The 20,116-nt window shown below is 63.2% G+C and overlaps 1 protein-coding gene across 1 annotated transcript in view; it reads right to left on the reverse strand.

Annotated features, from left to right (window-relative positions):
- Nucleotides 1-20,116, reverse strand: part of Arhgef10l (Rho guanine nucleotide exchange factor 10 like) — an 82,902-nt gene that overhangs the window by 29,732 nt on the left and 33,054 nt on the right. The window contains exons 15-23 of the mRNA XM_048782716.1: nt 17,305-17,450; nt 15,868-15,882; nt 15,460-15,641; nt 12,847-12,962; nt 12,423-12,550; nt 11,005-11,105; nt 4,350-4,471; nt 3,654-3,694; nt 1,291-1,342 (exon numbers count right to left, since the gene is read on the reverse strand). Of these exons, the coding sequence (XP_048638673.1) occupies nt 1,291-1,342; nt 3,654-3,694; nt 4,350-4,471; nt 11,005-11,105; nt 12,423-12,550; nt 12,847-12,962; nt 15,460-15,641; nt 15,868-15,882; nt 17,305-17,450 (903 nt within the window). The remainder of the gene's footprint in view (nt 1-1,290; nt 1,343-3,653; nt 3,695-4,349; nt 4,472-11,004; nt 11,106-12,422; nt 12,551-12,846; nt 12,963-15,459; nt 15,642-15,867; nt 15,883-17,304; nt 17,451-20,116) is intronic.

Genomic DNA, 20,116 nt, shown 5'->3' on the forward strand with positions numbered 1-20,116 from the left:
GGCCCATCCAGCTCCACAGAGGAGCACTCCTGGTGTGAGCCAGGAAAGCCACACAAGTCACAGGGTCCCCAGGAAGCTCCTATACGACACTCTTCTGGAAACTTCTGACGAGAGGGGTCTGAGTGATGCTCTGGTCAGCTCGGGGTCTCCACAGTGGGACAGCTTCCACACAGGGTTTGCTTAAAACCACTAAGGCCCACCACCCTTATGTTGCCAACAGAGAGGATGAGGTCCCCAAGGGCCAGGGCCAGCTACAGGTCACACAGGTGAGTGGCAGAGATCCAGCCAGAGGCAGGGACCACTCTGCAGGGAACCCCCAGCACCAGAGGGCTGGTAGCACATGGAGGCTAGGGGTTCTGTCTGTCACCAGTTGTCACCAAGGGTCACCTGCTGCTTGTCCCAACTCCTGCATCCCCAAAGCCCATGGGGAGTGGCCTCTTGGAACCCTGTTTCCTGAGCCAGACCTGCCAGGAGGGTGGCGCGTGAGGATGGGCGGGAGGGTGCAGAGAGGACAACAGGACCGGGGCCCTTTCCTAGGCAGGTGCTGCCCTCTGCTGGTGCTGGAGGCCCAGCTGCCCCAGCTCTGGTGGCACATTCTAAGGAAACTTCTGATGGCCCGAGGAGGCCACATCTTGCAGCCTCCTCAGACTGCAGTTGGCCATCTTGAAGCTCAGCGGGGCCTCGATCCACTCAAGGCCACACAGCAAGTTAGAAGCAGAGGCAGGGACAGAATTCAAACTCCTTTCCTGGTCGGGGGTCCTGCCTGTGCTCTAGCTGCATTCTACCCAGGAGCCAGGTCAGAGGCCTTGGACTCTGGGGGCCGCCTCTGCTGGCAGGGAGCACCTCAAGGAGGAGGCTTCCTAACCCTGGCCTCCTGGACCCCGGTCTCTTCCTCATTGGCCCTCGGGGCTGAGGGGGCTGCCGCTCTCCTCCAGAGGAGGGGGCCGCCGTGTCCCCAGCGCAGACATTGCCATGGCAACTCCAGCCGGCCCTGATGTCAGCTGCATCAACAGAACCAGGTCAGAGACGATGGCAAAACCTCCGGCGGCGGCTCCTTGGTGGCAAGCCTGGCCCACGCCGGGAGCTGACTTCCAAACCCAGGTGCCCGAGCAGAGCGGAGGGGTAGGCCGTGAAGGAGCCGGTGAGCTGCCCTCTCCAGGCACATGAGTTCCTTGTGAGCTAAGTGGGGCCCTACATCCCCGGAGGGCGGTGGGGCCTGCAGAGGGTGTGGGGCAGCCCTGAGCCGGTGCTGGACAGCTGGTGCCTCGGGAGCCGCGCGCTTCCGCACACCGACTCAGCCAGCAGCCGAGTGGGCCGTGCAGGGGGCTGGTCGGGGTGGGGGCTGCCACAGATGGGCCCTGGCGCAGTTAGCCGGTCCCAGAATGCTGTGTTTTGGAACTGGCTTGAGTGTGCCCCAAAGTGCTAGAAGCTTGTCCCAGGGTGGCAATGCTGGGGTGTGGGTCCTTTTAGAGATGGGGGGAGTGGGGGGGGAGCAGGGGGAGCAGGGGAGGTGATTCAGTCACTGGGCACTGCCCTTGGAAGGAATTAAGGTCCTTCTCGTACAACACCAGTTAGTTTCCAAGAGAATGAGCTGCTATATAAAGAGCGAGCCCAGCCCCCAAATCCTTCTGGCTCCCCTCTCGCCATGTGATCACTCTCACAAGTGCCGTTGTAATGCCATCACCCTGAGACCTCATCAGAGGCCAGATAGGTGGGGTACACTTCAGCTTGGACTTCAGACTCCAAAGCTGTGAGTTAAATAAACTTCTTTTCCTTATAAAGTTCCCAGCCTTAAGTATTTGGTTATAGCAACAGAAAGCAGATAAGACCCCAACCAACAGCAGAGGCCGGTGAAGATCAGACAAGGCCGCTCAGCTTCAGTGCTGGGCCCTGGCCACAGCCCCTGCAGGCCACGACCACACCCTGTTGCCCAAGGCGCGAGGGTCCTAACCAGCCTGGTCCCAAGAGACAACCTGGGAGCCGGCAGAGGCCGGGCGGGAAGCCCAGGCAGCACCCGCGTGCTCACACCTGCTCCTGCTGCGGTGGCCAAGGCCCTGGCTCTCTAAGTTCTGGTGCAGGCTGCCGGCCCGGAGCTGCTGGGGCCATCTGTGTGATCTGGGGTGGGAGGGGCACGAGACAGCAGCAGCACATCTCGGGGACTAGCGTGGGACCACTTAGTTTCAGTATGTCCCCCAGGAGCCCACAGGCCATTACCCACGGACATTCACAGTCCCCTCAACCGGCATGGAGGCTCCTCAGGACCCAGTAGCAAGGGCCGAGCGGGATGAGGATGCTCCGGCCACGTGTCCCCGAGCCCGAGAGCTCCATGGGGAGGTCTTGGGGCCCTCGACCCAGGTTGGGGGTAACAGAGAGTCCCAGACACAGTGGTCCCCAAGAATCACTTCCCTATGGACTCTGGCCTCCACCCCAGGCCCTGATCCCAGCCTTTATTTACCAAAAAATAAAAACAGCGAAACCACAGGGTAGAGTCTGTTGAGTTGGGTTTTTTTTTTTTCAAAGTATTGCATTAAAATATTATTTATCTTGATTATTGAGATTTGGGGCACCTGCATAAATTTGGCAGCTGAAGCAAGGGCCTGACTGACCTTTCCTGGGGCCCAGCCCTGGCCTCCATGCCTCACCCTGGCCTCCATACCACAGCAGGCCCCTGCACTGGCCTCTGATCCGTCCCCTACTAGCCACCATGGCCACTCTTGTCTACAGCTCTCTGCCAGCCAGAAGGACCCGAGGGACTCAACATGAGTCAGAGGGTGCTGGTCTCAGGCTGGGGACAGCCCAGGGCTTTCCGTGGCTCTGAGAGTAAATCCAAGCCTGCTCAGCCTGACCACCCACTGACCTCAGTGCTCACTGCCAGGATCTGAGTGTCCCCTCTGAAACTCATGTTGACATTTAATTGCAGTGGCAACAGCATAAAAAATGAGGACTTCAAAAGATAATTAGGCCATGAGGGCATTTTGTGGCAGAGGGTTCCTGATAATGGAGAGTTCGGCCCAATTTCCTCACAGGCGCGCCTGCGCTTCCACCTCCCACCACAGGGTGGTGCAGCGCCAAGGCCCTCTGCAGATGCCAGCGCCACACTTTAGACCTCGGGTCTCCAGGACCCTGAGCCAAATAACTACTATTCCTTGTAGGTTGCTGGGCCTCGGCTTTCTGGTGCAGCTGCAGAGAACAAACTAGAGCAGTTCCTACGCACCAGGCGGCAGCCACACCAGCCCCCCCCCCCCCACCCGCCGGCTGCCATCTTGGCCTCTGGGTTGGTTCACCTTCTTGGACCATCCTTGCCCTGGGGCCCTTCTGCCACTCAGGTCTCAGCTTAAATGCCACCTCCTCCTAACTCCGTGGTCCCCATCAGTGTTTCTGCCGGACGGCTCTCCGTCTCCTTGCCGGGTCCTGCCTACCTCTGCCCTGGACTGAGAGCTGCGTGAGGTGGGGCCTTGCATGTTTTAGTCGCCACTGTATTCCCAGGGTCTAGCACACAGTAGGTGCTCAGAAATTACACGTGAGTGGAGACAGATGAACAAATGAATGAACAAATGGACTTACATCTCAGGGGGTGTTCTTTCAGCTGTTAGACCCCAGTCTACTGCCCATCCGCAAGTCTCCTGGGACTATTTATCTGGCCTGGGTCCCACGCTTGCTCTCCCGTCCCCAGAGCTGAGATGTCCTCATCTGCCTGGGAGAGGAGGGACACAGTTGATCCAGATGGAGGGGTGGGCTCTGCTAGGACATAGGGATAGGTGACCAGCGGGGGCTGTGCTAGGACTGTGCGGCTGGAATCGGGCAGAGTATGCTTCCGATTCCTGGATGCGTCGTCCCTCACTAGCTGAAATCACGTCACCTGTCTAGCCTTTTTCCTAATCTGTGGGACAGATACAGACACAGGACAGAGCAGTCACAGGGCTCTTGCAAACATCAAGACAAGAGAAGGACCACCGGTCACAGAGCCGCACGGCCGGCTCGACACAGCACGGTGGCTGCAGAGCACCCATGGCGAAGGTGGCCCCACAGCGCAGCAGCCCCCGCCTGGCGGCATCCGGAAGGGCCGGACCCACAGCGCCTGGCACAGCCCTCCAGCACGTTCTGGAGTCAGGCCACCGACGGATGAGATCATTGCTTCATCTCAGAATAATGGGATTTTCCACTCGCGTGACCCATGCTGGCCACTCACCCCCACGCTCGTGGTGGGGCAGCCGACTCTGGGGCAACCGAAGGGCTTGGCCAGAGCCGTCCGCAAGCAGTGGAGCAGCTGCTGGCCCCCAGCACCGGGCCTCTCCACCGACGGGGCTCCCTGGAAAGCCTGGTTCTCCCGCCGCGTGGGGTGCACTCACCTGCAGGCTGAGGGCCCGGGAGGAGAAGGCGGGGATGCAGCAGGCCAGGATGGGGCACCAGAAGGGGGCTTTGCTCTTCCTGTCCTCGTCTGGACACAGCCAGCCCGGCTGGTTCTCTTCCCCTGCGGCACGAGGAAGGCGGTAGGTGAGCCAGTCAGAGTCGCCCGACCAGCAGGGAGCAGCTCTCAAGGCCAGGGGCCAGTCAGGCCCACGGCACTGACCCTCACAGGGACCCAGACTGCCTGGCCAGGTGCCCCCACCACACTCCTGCCCGTCTGAGATGAAATCCAGCTCACTCCGTGGGCTTGGCCACGGGCCCTGGGCAGGGAGCTGGGAAGCTCAGGGCAGAGTCCCTGCCTGACCCCGTCACCGAGCACCCTTGGTCCTCTGTTCACCCATCCAACAGGGGTGAGGAAGACACCGTCACCTGCAGATGTGACAAGCATCCAGTAAAATAACAGAAGGGAAAGGGATTCAATTAAACACTAAGATGTCACAGGGCGCAGTGGTCACACCTGTAAGCCCAGTAGCTCGGGAGGCTGAGGCAAGAGGATGGCGAGTTCAAAGCGAGGCTCGATAACTCACAAGACCCTGACCAACTCAGCAAGACCCAGTCTCTAAGTAAAATATAAAAAGGGGCTGGGATGTGACTCAGTTGTCGAGTGCCCCTGGGTTCAATCCCTGGGACCAAAAACAAAAACCACTAAGAAGCTAACAGAGTCCAGATCCAGGCGGCCTCGCATTCCCACTCTGGGGTGGGAGGTGGACAGAGTGGCTTTGACCGCAGTGCGCACTCACCTGACCAGGAGGAGGGCGAGGAAGAGCACTGTCCTGCTTCCCCAAGGCCACCCTGCCCGGGGACCTGTCAGGAGCACAGGTGCCCAAGCCCAGCCCAAGACGGGTGTGTAGGGACAACTGTACACAGAGCCGTTAAGCCAGGTCCCCACAGCAGGACCTTTTCAAGCAGCCTCCTCCAAGAAGTAGCCCCTGGCCACCCCAGCTGAGGTGGCCCCGGCACGGGGCAAGTGCTCAGTAAGAAACAGGGACCAAAGGACGAATGAGAGGCAGGCAGAGGGCCGACGGCCACCCGCCCAGGCGCTCTGCCTGCCCAGTCCTTCCTTCTCCACATGCCGAGTGAGGACGGCCACACAGGGCCACGCTGGGGGCTGCAGACCTGCTCCCTGGCTCAGCCCCTGGAACCAGGCAGGGACGGAAGGGTGACTTTCATTCACAGGTGGTGAGACTGGCAAGCAGGGACTGAGGGCGTGGCCAGNTGTGTATAAGAGACAGAGCCCACGGCGTGCAGAGGGCCGGGGTCTCACGGCAGGCCCTGTCTCTGCCCTGCAGTCCCACGAGGCCCGGGGCAGTCCTGATCCCTTGAGGCACAAAGCAGGCGTGGCATGCAGGGCGCGCCAGCCCCAGCGCCGGGCTCCGGAGGGGTCTGAGCTCACAGAGGCAGCCGGGTGCAGGCGTCTCCAGCCCCGGGTGCGTCCAGCTCAGCTGCTGTCAGGACGCGGCTCTCCCCAGGCTGGAGACCCTGGGCCTCTGCGCTGCGGTGGCTTCTCTTACACCTCCGTGTGCCCAGGCGCAGGTGGAGCCCAGCACCCCTACTGCACCAGACCTCCTGCCACATCTCCATCCCGACGACGGCCCCTGCTCACGGTGCAGGACACACCACAGCCCACGACAAGTCCCAGGTGCACAAAGCCCCCACCCAGAGCCTCATCCTGCAGGTGTCTGACTGCCCGCCGCGCTCACAGACACGCCTCGCTTTTGTTAGGGAGATGCTGCGTGTCAGGGAAGGGCCGGACACCGTGAGGAACGGTCACCACTGAGGACAGGTGGCCAGCCCTTGAGTACAGCACTGCCACGAGACCAAGGTGGCATCTGAGGGTCGCCTAGGCCAGGGACGCTGGGGCGAGGGCGGGTATGGACACACTCTGGGGAATCAGAGACACTGGGAAACGTCAGGTCTGATGCGGGGAGGCCCACGCCCGCACTCAGGCTGAGTCACCAAGGCTGACCCCCTGAGCTGGCCCAGACGCAGCCTCCCCCTCGGCCCTCCACCCCACTGGGCCCCGGAGACGATCACAGAAAACCTGCCCTCGCCACCAGGAAAGGTAGAGACAGAGCTGACGTGTGGATGACCAAGACCATGGGGAATGGCCACACCGGCCATTGTGCAGTCACCATGAGACTGCACACAGTCAGGGTCACCCGTATCTCCTGTGGTCCTCGTGGTGGCCGCGGGGTTGGACATAGGGCTTTCCGTCTGCATTTTATGCAGGGAGAAGTCAAGGGAGGGGCCCAGGCCTGGGCGCTGAGGAGCCGACTCACGAGGCACCCAGCACAGCACCCATGTGACTCAGCACAGCACCTGTGCACGGCGGGATCGGGCAGCCCTGTTCTCGGTGGCAGGCAGGCCGGTGGTGCCTGCCCTGCTGCCTCTGGGGCGAGCTCCCCAGTGGCCAATAAAGATAGGCAGGCTCTGTGACACTCGCGGTCCCCAGGGAGCCTACAGTCCAGCGGGGTCCAGATCAAGTGGAGTCCAGCCGAGCTCCAGGTGGCCTCCCGGGGCCAGCGAGCGAGCGCCTGTCCGCCCACCCCGACTCCCCGTCACCTGGGTGCATCTCCCTCCCTGCACACGCACAGCGCAATTTATTGTCATATACATTTTTCATGATCTGACCTTCTCCTTCCAGATGGTGCCGTCCGCGTCTACAATTGGGAACGTTAAAAGGAAATGGAGTCGTTGCTCCCCATCTGCCACAGCATTGTTCCCCCACAAAACCATCATGGCTGAGACCACATCAGAGCTGCGGGCTGACAACTGAAAGCCCGCTCGGGACAAGCGACATGCAGGACTGGCACTGAGGGCAAGGCCGTGATTTCCAAATGATGTTAAGTGGGGCTTATTTAGTGCCCAACTGTGCGGGCCAGCACCCACCGAACACCCTGGGGCAGACAGGGCAGCTGGGGATGGGAAGCTACCCCCAGCTCAGAACCGTCCCCTTGATTTGCTGGGAGAGCCCCCTTCCACCTCGCTGGGCAACACCGCGCTGGGTACTGAACCTCTCTGAGCCTGTGGCCTCACCTAGAAGATGAGAGGATCGTCCCCACATCTGGAGTCTCACGGTACTGGGAAGCTGGGCACATGGCCCATGTAGCAGGCCCTGGGAACAGTGGCCATCATGCTCACTGCCCTTGCTGCCGTGGCGCCCGTCAGGACTACGAGGAGGCTGGTCCCTCTTTGGCCCTGCCCTGCTTCTCCAGCCTCACCGGCCTCCCAAATCCGACTGAGCTCAGTCCCATTGCCTGCATCGACTGTCACGTGGCCCCGTGGACAGCCCAGGTGTCAGGCTGGGCAGAGCCTCAGTATGCGTCTGTCACCTATTGTCCCAGGAGGCCAGGCAATGGCCACGGCCTTCCAGAGCCAGGCTCCGTGACCAGTGCCCCTGGCCCTGCTCCTGGAGAATGGAGCCACCGCTCCCTGGTGGGGCCTGGGTGGCCTCCAGCACCAACCCCTGGGAGAGTCTCAAGGGCCACCGGAGATGAAGCTGCGAGCATGCTCAGCACGCTGCCCTGGCCACGATCAGTGGGTGGACTGGCCGGCCTCACTGAGGACACCGAGGCTGGACAGCTACACGGGACCAGCCTGCTCCCCGCCCATGTCCTCAACCTCATGGCGTCTGTGAGTGTGGGCACCCGTGGCCGGCCAGGCCCAGGTCCTCTCAGGAAGTGGGAGAGGCCCCAGGCCAGGACTGTGCAAGGGCCCAGAGGCGGCACCTGGAGAGCCAGAGGAAGGGGACTGAGGGAGCCCCCGCCTCACCTCGGCTGCACCCCCTCTGAAGCCTCCTCAGCTGCAGGCCAACTGGTCGGCAAAGGTGGGAGGGTGCCCTGGCCCAGCTGAATAGAGCCGGTGTGACCCTGGGCCACTCCCCCCACCGGGGAATGTGGACACTCCTCGTCCCAGGGGCTTACCTCACAGCTCCTTCGGCCAGCACTGGCTGTCCCCAAACCTTCCGTGCCCCTCATGGGAGCCCTGGGCACCTGTCCCATTTTCTAAATTAAAGTCCCAGGCATCTGGGGTCAGTTTGCTGAGGTCACCAGACCCACAAGCGGCAGAGCTGGGAAGCAAATGCAGATGGTCACAGCCCCGTGGCACACAGCAGGGACAACCTCACTGACCTTCACACCTTGCTCCAGTCCGCCCAGAGGAGGGGCTCAGAGGGCCCTGCCTGTCCCCAGACCACAGGACCATGCTGGGTCTGTGCTGGGTCCCCAGGTCCCTGCAGGGCTTCCTGCCCATCCAAGGAGCAGAGTGGAAGCCCCCAGACCCTGGCTCTGCAGCGCACCCGTCCGATCCCGACCCCCTGAGGCCACAGAGGGAGGAAAGACAGAAACAATAAAACACAAGGAAGGATCCCCGCCTTGGGAGCACAGAGCCCCGTCCTCCACCACCAGGCGCTGCAGCTTAAAAATAAAAAACCAAAGTGGCAAAATAAAAGGAACAAATTATTCAAGCCCCAGGGGGACCCAGGCATTCAAATCAGATTTCAAATGACTCTCCTTCTCCTAAAGCTTCCGCTGCAGTGGAGCTCTGCAGAGATAAGCCCGTGACTGCCCAGCCCAGCCCCGGCCCTGCCAGCACACGGCCCCACCCAGCCCGCCCCCCCAGCCCTCGCCCCTCCACCAGCGCTGCCCCCCCCAAACCTGCGCCCCCCCCCCCCCCAGTGCTCGGCTCCACCCAGCCCACGCCGGCCCCTCAGCAAAGAGAAGGGGATCCACAGGGAGGTTCATCTGCCTCCAGAGCAGGTGCACAAACGGGGCTTGGGCGTTTGCCCAGGGCACAGCTCGGGCACAGTAGGGAGGGAGCATGTGGCCCGAGGCCTGGCCGGAGTCCACCTTTGCCCTTCTGAGGCCAGAATCCCACAGCCTTCCACCAGGGACAGCAGTAGGGGCAACATCATCCTGATCCACAGGGACTGGCTGGGGAGAGGCCTCTCCCTGTCCCTCCTGGGTCACCAGCTCCACCCTCCCCTCCCCCACTCCAACGCCCTGTCTGCACAGAGGCCAGAGTGACCCCCCTGGACCTCAATATGGGGGCAATACTGCCCACTCTCCAAGCCACATGAACGGCTCCCAGCATGCCCAGCACAAGCCCCCGGGCCCAGCTTTTCTAGACAACCTGTACCCCAACCCAGCCACGTGCTTCCCTCCCTGTCCATCACCAGCACTGGCCACTCTGGCCTTCCTTTTTTCCCCATTTCAGGACACCTGAACTTGAGGTCCCTAGGCCTGGATCAATTCACCCAGATCTTTGCACAGCTCTGAATGTCACCCTGGCAGGCCGCCCAGTGGCCCCAAGGCCTCCCACTATCCCTTCCCAGGGCAGGTCTCCTTGCTGATTTGCATCTCATCTAATGTCCACCTGGCCCTTCGAAGGTCAAGTTCCTGGGTTTCGTCACTGGTCTTTCCCCAGGCCCAAGATGACTGCAAGACTCCATAAACGGGGGTGCTGTGGACGGAGGAGAGCCACAGGCAAAGGGCCCGACTCCTTCCCACGGCGACTTAAGACCTACTGGAGCTGGGCGCCAGGGAAAAGCTAAGGCAGGAGGGTCTCAAGCCCAAGGCCAGGCTGGGCTGGGGGTGTGGCTCCGTGGTAGAGGGCCCTGGGTCCAATCCCAGCACCAAGAAAACCTACTGGAGATGTGCACTCTCAACTGTAAAGAGATCACCCCAAAAACCAAAGGGAAAAGGAAAGTGGCCCTGCCACTGGCTGGGTCAGCACGTGGGACTCCAGGAGGCAGGAGCAGTGGCGGCTCTGACGGGTGAGAGTGGGGCCTTTCACCAAAACTCAGAGCCCAGCAATCCCAAGTCATGAGCGGTGGCGCAGCCAGAACCCCGCCACGGGAGAGCAGGACGGCCGGGAGGGACGGAGCCTGGCTCTGGGCTGGCCACCCAACTCCCAATCCCAGAGCTGCCGTGGACTGTGCAACCTCATGCAAATCACTGCCCCTGCCTGGGCCTCAGGACCCTCAGTGGTGAACAGGGGTTCATGGAAGACCCACCCAAGGTCACTAAAAACTAAACTGAAAAACGGCAAAATGCTCAGAAAGCGCTGGCCACAGGAGAAGCCCTCAAAACGCTCCCTATCCACCTGCATCAGCACCGCGGGGTGCAGAGGAGGAGAGCGTTCACAGAGGCCTCTGGTGGAGCCTTGGCAGAGTCTGACCTGCCTCGCGGGGGCAGTGAGGGTCAGCTATATTGAGATGTGACTCAGTGACCACACCCCCCTCTTCTAAAGTGGACATTCCCCTGGTTTCCAGCACATGGCGGGGGGGGGCGCCACTCCTGATTTTAGGATGTTTTCATGTCCCCATCAGGAGAACCTTCAGTGGCCACTCCCTACCCCCACCTCCCTCAGGTCCCCGGCAACCACCAACGTACTTTGCGTCAATGTCAAGTCCACCCGTGCAATACAGGGACGCTGAGCTTAGAGAGGGCAAGTGACAAATCCGAGGTCACAGGGACTCAGGACTCCAGGTGCTCCTCTCCCGAGCCCCCTCCCTTCAGCTCACAAACCTCGCTGCCCGTGGCCCCTGGATGCCCCGTCCCTCTGCACCCCCCAGATAGGGTCCCCCAGGCTACTCACGGAGTCCGATCTTGGCCAAATGCAACCTGTTGACCCAGGAGATCTTACTCAGGGGGTTAGGGGTGATGAAGACCACCATGAAGCTGATGGGGCGGCCGGACCTGCCGCGAGAAGGACGAGGGTGGGAGCGTGAGCGCCCGCTATGAGGCCCAGCTCCCCGACCCTCGCTCTGGTCCATGCCACGTGTGCTGGAGACTGGGGGGGCCTGCTCAGAGCAGTGGCCAGCGAGGGCCTGGCAAAGCTCGGCCCTGGGGAAGGCCTCCCTCCACCGAGACCCACGGAGGAGGTGCCTGGCCAGAGAGGCCAGCCTCGCTCCCCAGAAGGCCCCAGGCACCCTGGCCCTGTGCCTGGCAGAGCCAGCTCCACCTGGCCGGCTCTTCCCAGGCCTGTCAGATGGCCGTGAGCCTCTGGAGGGAGCCGGATCCCCGGGCTCTGCTCCCAGCACCTGCCCGGGCAGCTGCTCCATGTTTGCAAGTGAACACGTGCATGAATGGGGCCGGCCAGAGGTCACTTCTGTCCACACACCACCCCTCACCTCTGACCAGCAGGTGCCCTTTAGAGACCTCTGGGGACAGTCCTCCACACGGGCCACCCCCCAGGAGGCAGACAGGGCAGTGTCACTAACCTCCTGGTGGGGAGTCGGGCACGGAGAGGGGAAGGGTGCGGCCAGGCCCCTCCGCAGGGACCTCAAGCTGGAGGAGAGCTCAAGGCTGCAGCCTCCAGGCTCAGGGGCAGGCCGGCCTCTGACCTCAGGGCTCAGCTCTCCTCTCCCTCCACCACTGTCCTTACGACAGACACTCTGTCCCCACCTTCCCTGGTCCCGAGGACAAAACCTGCACAGGGAGCCCCTGGCTGCACAGCCTGGGCTTCGGAGCCAGACGCCAGCGGAGCCGGCTCGGCCCCTCACCATGTGGCCTGGGTCTGCACGTGACCCTCCAGGCCTCCCTTCCTCAGGGTGGAAGGTCAGTAAGACCCCCGCACACCACCTGGGATGGCCAGACAGGTAACTCCCGTCTCCACAGGGCTGAGCCGTGAGCTCTGTCACCAACCCTGACACGTCAGCAGGACCTACTGAGCACAGGACAGGACAGCACTGGGGAGGCTGGGCCTGGGGACAGGACTGGTGGAGCACGGCGTGACGTGGGTGAAAGGGACAGCCTGCAGCAGGACCAACCACAGCGAGTGTCCAGGCGCTCCTGGCAGGCACATGGCACCTGTCCGTGTAGTTGGAATCTTTTCATGAACACCTACTGCGTGCCAGGAGCTCCCCGGGCACGGCCCACATGGGAACACACCTGCTCCCACCACAGCAAGCTGACGGGCAGGACGGCCCCAGGTGCCCCCTCTCCAAATCCCCCACCTGCAGGTGGCCCAGCTGAGGTGGCAGCCCCCTCCCCCTCATGGAGAAGCCCCCTCACTTGTCGGGCTTCCCAGGAAGCAAGAGCCGCAGGCGGCACTTGTTGGCCGAGTGGATCTCCTCCTCCTTCACGCGCATCAGCCTCTGCAGGGCCAGGCACCAGTCCTGCGCCACCGTCATGTTCAGGTTCTAGGAGGGAGGCCAAGGTCACTGCATAGCCTGGGCCCCAGAGAGCCGCAGGAGATGCAGCAGGAGGCAGCAACTCCAGAAGCCCTGGGGCCATGGCTCAGGACCCCCCCGGCCTAATTTCAGAGCCCACCCCGCAGCCCCCCTCGGAGAGGGGACACCCTCCTAGCCACTTCCGCTCCAGCCTGGGGCAGAGACCCAGGAAAGGGCGGCGAGAACCAGAGAGGCCTGCGGCCGCTGCCTGGGGGTCAGAGCCAGGGGTGCAGCCCAGCCCAGCCCCAGCCTGCCCAGGTGCACACCTGGTAGGTGCCGTGCAGCGTGCTGATGAGCAGCGTGATCTGCTCCACCACCGCCAGGTCCTTCTGCAGGTCCTGCAGCTCCTGGAAGAGGCGCGGGGGGCCCAGGTACACCTTGTCTGGGCGGAGAAGAGGCCTGGCTCAGACTCCGGCGTGCGGAGGTGCCAACGAGAAGCCAAGAACCGGCTCACGTAAAACGGAGAGCCGCCATGCTGGGAAGGTGGCCCTGGGGACACGGAAGGAAGCGCCCACCGTGGGTTTGCCCCACAGCTCCCAGAGCAGGAGGCGCTGAGTCCAACACCAGGGAGCAGCACAGGCGTCTCGGGAGACGGGCAGCTGTGCCCGAGAGCAGAGGGCTCCCCGTGGGCAGGGAGTGGAGAGTGGCGGGGCAAAGCCACTGGGACTGAGGAACCCGCTGTGGGGGTGCTGTGCCAGGTGCTGGGGAGAGCAGGTCCTGCTCTTACGGAGCCAGCACCAAGGTGGACAGGCCGTCAGGAGGACAACCAACGAACCACAGACGGTGGACGCAAAAGAGAGATTCAGGTGACGGGCCGGTGGCAGGGTGAGGAGGTCTCTGGAGATGACACAGGGGGCGTGGGGGCCCAGGGGAGGGCAGGAGGGAGGAGGAGGTCCCCCAGAACACGCTGGGACCTGGGCTGTTTTTACTCAGCCGCGTGCCGCAGCCTAAGGCTTGTGGTGTCCAGGGAGCAGAGGGGCCCGGGGTTCAGTCAAGCGATCCCCCAACGAGCAGCTGCACACCCCACTTCCCCAGAAGGCCCGTGTTGGGGCTCCCGCAGACCTTGACACTGGGCTAAGCTAAAAGGTCACCAGGTCACAAGCAAAAAGCAGAACGGGCTTGGGATGTCAGGGACACACTGACCCCAAGCAAAGGGCAAGGAAGGCTATGCAGTGACCCATACAGGGGACTGGAGGGAAACGTGGCTCACCCCCAGGCACCTGGGACAGGCACAGGACCTCCCGGGAACCTGCAGGAGAGGCCGCGTCCCCACAGGGAGCAGCTGGGCTTCACAACGCATCAGTCACACTGAACTAGCGCTGCTAACGGAGACTCTGCTGTTCTGCAACTTTGTTTTTTCCAATTTGTAACCTCATCCTGGGCATTCAGTAGCTCAATGGCCACAGGCAGGAGTTGGTTACTCAAGCTTTGCGGTTGTTCACGTTTGAATAATAACAAAATGTCATCCAAGGACAAGATTCTGCAGTGCTGGGGACTGAACCAGGGCCTTGGGTGTGCTGGGGCGGTGCCCTGCCACTGAGCCGCACCCCCGCACTTTGCATTTTATTTTGAGACAAGTCTTAAGTTGCCCAGGCTGGCCTTGAACTGCCCATCCTCCTGCCTGAGCCGCCCAAGCAGCTGGGATCACAGGTGTGTGACGCTGGGCCAGCTCAACCTCTCAGGGGGTCTGGCCAAGGGATGTGGAAGGGGCTCCCCCAGCAATAGCCCCAAATAGTGTGGAGGGAGAGGAGGGCAGGTCAGGCCACGGTGCCCGAGGGAGGCAGGCAGGCCACGGAGTCCTCAGGGCTCCTCCTGCCTCCCAGACCTGGAAGTGGGTTCCAGGTGCCCTCCAAGGGCGAGGGCAGGCAGAGCGGCCGGTCCCCAGAGCTCCCAGAACTGCGGCAGCCATTCTGAACTGCAGAGCTGAGGCCACCCCTGGCCTCCCCCTGGCCACCCTGGCCACCCAGTGGGCAGAGGTGTGGGAGGGGAGCGGGAGCCCAGTGCCCGTGCCCGTGGCTGGTGTCCTGGGCACAGGTCCCTTTCTGCTAGCCCTGCACTTTGGCTTCCCTGCCCCAGGCTCTGGGCAAGGGCCACAGTCGCTAGTCCCGAGGGGACCTGGGAGCCCAGTCAAGGCCAGGCCAGCCTGGAGTCACCAGAAAGGCTGCTCTGAGGATGTGGCAGGATGAACGGACGCAGGAGAGGCCTGGGGAGGCTCAGGTGTTCGGGCTGTGGAGGAGGGGCACGGGAGCCAGGCAGGGTCAGCAAGGTCAGCAGGGGCCAGGGAAGGTGAGTGCCCCCAGGACAGGCTCAGGGCCTCGCCCCGAGAGCACCGGGAGGCCACTGGGTGGGGGTGACACACACTGAAAAGGCAGCTCCAGGGACAGGTGGAGAGGGACAGGAAGGGACAGCGGTGGCGGAAGGAGAGCAGCAGTGCCTACTGCAGGGGCCCAGGGGCCCAGGGTGGCCAATGTGGGGGCAGCGAGCAGACAGAGAGCTGCGGGCACGGGAGCCCTGAGCTCGAGACCCCGCGCCGTGGGGTCTGAGAAGCGTCCAGACAGGGAGCCGCAGACCCTGCGGAGCCAGCAGCACTGGGCCAGCACGGGACGGGGGTCTCCTGGCCCTCACACTATAGGGAGTTAGGCTGAGTCCCAGAGGACCTCCCGCCCAAGTCCCCACCCCGGGCAGGAGGTGGACGTCACAGCTGCACTGTGCGATCAGGACAGCTGGGGGCTGGGTGGGGGGCGTGCACGTGCTGGCCGGGCTGGGACTGGGCAGGGGTGGCGGGAGCCCCTGAGACATGGGGGCTGAGAGCCAGCGGAGCCTCTGGCCCAGCGCCCATCACCAGGGTCCCCAGCCCGGCAGTGGCCACGGGTACTCACTCTGTGCCTGCCCCGAGGCGGAGGCCTTCTTAGCACCGGCGTGCTGGATGAGCACGTTGTCCTTGTCATAGGCGCCACCGTCCTGCCCCACCTCCACCACCTGCACCTGGGGCAGCGCCGTGTTCCACTTCACCACGTACTTGGGCCCCAGGGGCACCAGGCTGCTGATCTCCAGCTGGCCCCTGCGGGGACAGGGAGGACACGCCCTGCAGAGCCCGCCACCGCCCACCAGAGACCACAGAGCCCGCTCCTCAGCACAGCAGCAGCCGGGCCTCACGCGCCCAAGCACGAACCTCAGGCAAGACCAAGCCGGGCAGAGCAGGGAGCCCTCGCCAGGCATCAGCGCCAGGGGGCCCAGGCCCCAGCCCCAGACACAGAGCCACATGCCCCCAGCCCCAGACCACCTACCTGCTGCTGGCGGGCCTGAGGGAGAGACAAGGGGAGGAGCTGGTTACTGGGACTGAGAAGGTCCTGTGGGGCCATGAGGCTGGGGGCAGCCACTGGGCTGGCATTGGGAGTGGGAGGAGGGACAGGTCCTGGGGGGTCAGGGCACCAGAGGCCAGGTGTGGGCAGAGGGGACCTAGTGGAGGCCAGGCCTGCTGTCACCTCTTTCATAGGGGCCCTGCCTTGTAGCAGGGTACCATCCCAGACGAGGACACCAAAGCTCAGCTGGCTTAAGTGACAGCTCAAATCACAACACCTGATTCCCCAGCGCTGGGCCACCAGCACCCACTGTGCACCCCTCCCTGGGGCCTGAGCAGGAGGGAAGGGGGACATGTATCACCCTGGGAGCAGCACGGCGCCTAGACACGGGGACTTCAGACTCCCAGCACGTGGACAAGGGACAGGACCCCAGATCCACCACCACAGGGGATCCAGTCCCACTTCACAGCTGACTGCGTGCGGAGTCTAAGTCAGGCCCTAGGCGCCTGTCCCACCTCCCCGGCCGGCCCTGCCGGGTTCTAATCACTGCAGCTGAGGCGGCGCCGCGCCCCCCCCAAGCTTGTTGCTTCCGGGATGAATCAGAGGGCTCAGGTCCTGAGGGCAGAGGTCACTGCTGGAGTTCCCAGGGACCATCTGGGGAAGGGCCATGGCCCTTGACACGTGCAGGGCCAAGCAGGGGACACGTGTGAGTGACCCAGGCCAGGTGGGGACACGAAGGAACCCAGAGTGTGAGCCCCAGCTCCAGGCCTGTGTCGCGGGTCTGGGTCTGAGGGAAGCCAAAGGCTGCACCACCGGCGCCCCTGAAGTCCCCATGAATGGAACGCACGGCTCCCAGAGGCCCGATGCAGAGCAGGGCCGCCTGCAGAGCCTGGTCTGCGGGTCTAAGGAGCCCCCTCAGCCCTGCTGGCTCTAGTCCTTCAGGCTGAACCCACCGTGGCCCGGGGAGACACTGCACCTCTGGCCCAGAGCGGGGGAACCAGCCTCCCGCAGACTGAAGCCACTGGCTGCAGGGGGAGGGTAAAGGCCTGTGCCGAGAAGTCTGGTAGAGGAAACCTGACTTGAGTTAAAGCAGCAGGGATTCAGGTTAGACCCAAGGAAGAATCTCTTGAACTTCAAAGCTGTCACGACCCAGGAGGCTTCGGTTACCGAGCATGGACTCCTAGAACAGGCCGCTCTAAGCAATGGACAGCTGTGCCCAAGGCTGGGGCTTCTCCCGGGCCTCTCCACGTCCTTCTCAGCACTAGGAACCCAGGCTGACAGGAGGGTGGAGGACCAGAGACCTAAACAGCGCTCACGTGGGACCCCACCACAGACAGGCCTGCCAAGACACCAGTAGGATGGGACAAGGTCCCCACAGAGGGCAGCTGCCCAGGGCCACTCGCCCAGGCCCAGGTCACTTACTTGAAGTTGATGTTGGCACAGACCAGCATGTCGTTGAGCAGGAAGACCCTGCGCTCCTTGGACTTGATCAGCTGCCCGCGGTCACCGTACACGGTCTCCGTCAGCGTCTCACACAGGAGCAGCTGCCGCTGGCCAGAGGTCAACAGCTGGGAGGGGGCAGGGGGAGTCGACGTCAGCATCCTGGTCCAGGGGCTACATGGACATCACCCTGCCAGACACAGAACTCCCCCACACAGAAAGGGAGCCCGAGACTGTGAGAGGAAGGAGACGGAGCCTCCCCTCCACCTCTGGACAGGAAGGCAGGGGACAGGCCCTGAGCTGTGTGCCCAGGGAAGGCCAGGGAGCCTGGGGCCCTTTGCAGGAGCTGGATCCAGCAGCCAGACGCCCCTTCTCAGATGAGCCAGCACTGCCAGGTCCCTGCAGCAATCCTGTGACCACCTTCCCCAAAGACACGAGCCCCACAGCCACATAGGCAGGCTCGGAGCCCCAGCGGTGCAGCCCTCAGCAGTGGGCACCTCAGGGTCCCCAGTAGGACCAGCTGCGCAGATCCAAGGGTAGGCACAGGTGACGGTGCCGGCTACACGACCCTCAGAGCCTGGAGCCACAGAACACAGGCCTTGGTTCAGATTGGGCGTTTCAAGACAGAGACGCACCCACAAGAGCAGGGAGGCCCTGCTGGGCACAGGAAGCACACCCGCAGGGGCACCGAGTGGGGCACACCATGGACGCCCCATGGAGCCAACCCAGTGTGGCTGCTGGCCACAGTCTTCACCGTGGAGGGGCAGGGCCTCTGCAGGGACACAAGGCCTGCAAGATGGCCTTGTGGGGTAGGGACAGACCCACCCTCGGTGACGCCCTCCGCCCAGCAGGTCTAGGACTCTCGGGTCCAAAGCCTCTGAGCTGGCATCTGCCAATCCCAAAGACACCAGGATCCTGCTGGCACCAGGACCACCAGCTGTCTCCACCCTCCGGGCACCGGGCACCGGGCACCACAGTGGCACGTGCTATTCCACGCCTCTGCTGGCTCAGCCCCACATCCCAGGTGAGGAACAAATTCCAGGGTAAGGTGACATGCCCAGGGCCACTGCCAGCTAGCAGATGGCGCAGGACACAGCCAGAACCCTCGTGTGCTGTGCAGCCGGCTCGCTGCCTGACGACTCACAGAGGGACTCGGGTCCCACGGGGTCCACTGCCCAGCTAAGGCCGAGCTCCTGCCAAATGCCAGCTCACGGGGACACTCCGCAGACCGAGGGACAGCAGGGCACCCAGGAGAACCGCCAGCGTGCCAGGACCCACACGGGGAAGAGGAAAGTCCCGGGGCTCTGGCCATGGCACCCCCACCCCGGGGGCTCCTGAGTCGGCCGTTTTGAAACAGCCGTAAAGTTCCCTTCTGGCGACACTCAGTTTCGCTTCTGCTTCTCCTGGGTGACAGCGGGAGGGTGATCACTGACCATGTCTCCTGACTGGCCAGGACTGACCGGGGAGGTCAGGAAAGTGCACTGTGAAGCCACCACCACCCTCTTCACAAGAGCATCCGCCTGTCCAGCTCACCCCCACTTGATAGAGGGGGACCTGAGGCCCAGGGGGACCTTGCCCAACATCCAGTGGGCTCCCTGACCTCTAGCCAGTGACCACCACAGGCCACTGCCCAGGTCTCCATGGGGCGCAGAGGAAGAGAACAGAAGGGCTCTCACCAGGGAAATGCCAAGGGGTTGGCCTCCACGTGGCCTCAGCCCCAGCAGCTGCACAGACGGGAGCCAGGCGGAGAGGGCCGCTAGGCCACAGGGCAGGGAGGGACAGAGGCCCTGAGTGCCAAGACCAGCCTGAGTGGCCAAGGCGGGCGGAAGCCTCTACTCCAGAGAAGCCCAAACAGCCCACCTGCGTGGGACAGTCGGTGGGGACCACCCATCCCTCACGCTGCCCTGATCCCAGTGGCACGTCCCCCAGGGGAGGCCCAGCCCTACCTGACTTCTCTGTGGCTCTCGCCCTCCAGCCAGCAGATACGCTATGGGGAGAGGCGCTGCCGAGGGCACAGAGCCACACAGGACGGCAGGCCGAGCGCCAGCTCTTCCAGAAGAGCCGCAGGTCTGAGTCTTTGGCACATCTTTGGGTTTTTAAATGTTGCCAACTTCCATTTTCTTAAAAATACTGTGTGGGGGAAGGGCGCAGGGGCACCTGCTGTGTCCCCAGTGGCTCCGGAGGCCTGAGGCAGGAGGACACAGGCTCTAGCCCAGCCTCAGCAACTTAAGACAGGCCCGTCTCAAAATAAGAACTGCAAGGCGGCAGGAGGCTCAGCGGCAGAGGCGAGCCTAGCGCCCTGTAGCCCTGGGTTCAGCCCTGAGGCCGGAGCGTCCTGCAGCGCAGGACACCTGAAACTCAGGACACCTGAAGCTCAGAGCTGCTAGGACCCTGCAGGTGACCTGGTCCCAGCCTCTTCCAAGAGGGCGATCCAAGCTGGGGAGCGGTGCGCGTGGGAAAGACTGCTGCCCCCTTGCCGTCCCGCTGCACCTGCCACTGAGAGCTCCCTCCAGGCACTGCCAGCGCCAGCCTGAGCTCCACCTTCACCCCCAGGGGCCCAGAGGGGCTTTCCCCCCAAAGATTTGGCCCCACACGATGCCCCGCCCCAAAGAACAGCCCTCGAGCACCCGTGGGGCAGGTCGCCTCACCCTGAACCTCCAGCCCACCTCCTCCCTCCACGGCCAGAGACGGTGTGGCCAGGGACCCCCAGGCCCAGGAGGAGCGGTGGGCAGAGGGCCTCCTGTTTACAGCAGGCGACTCTGAGACGCGACCTTGTGTCCTAAAAACACAGGTC

This window comes from Marmota marmota, unplaced genomic scaffold, assembly GCF_001458135.2.
Source record: "Marmota marmota marmota unplaced genomic scaffold, marMar, whole genome shotgun sequence".
Taxonomy (NCBI): domain Eukaryota; kingdom Metazoa; phylum Chordata; class Mammalia; order Rodentia; family Sciuridae; genus Marmota; species Marmota marmota.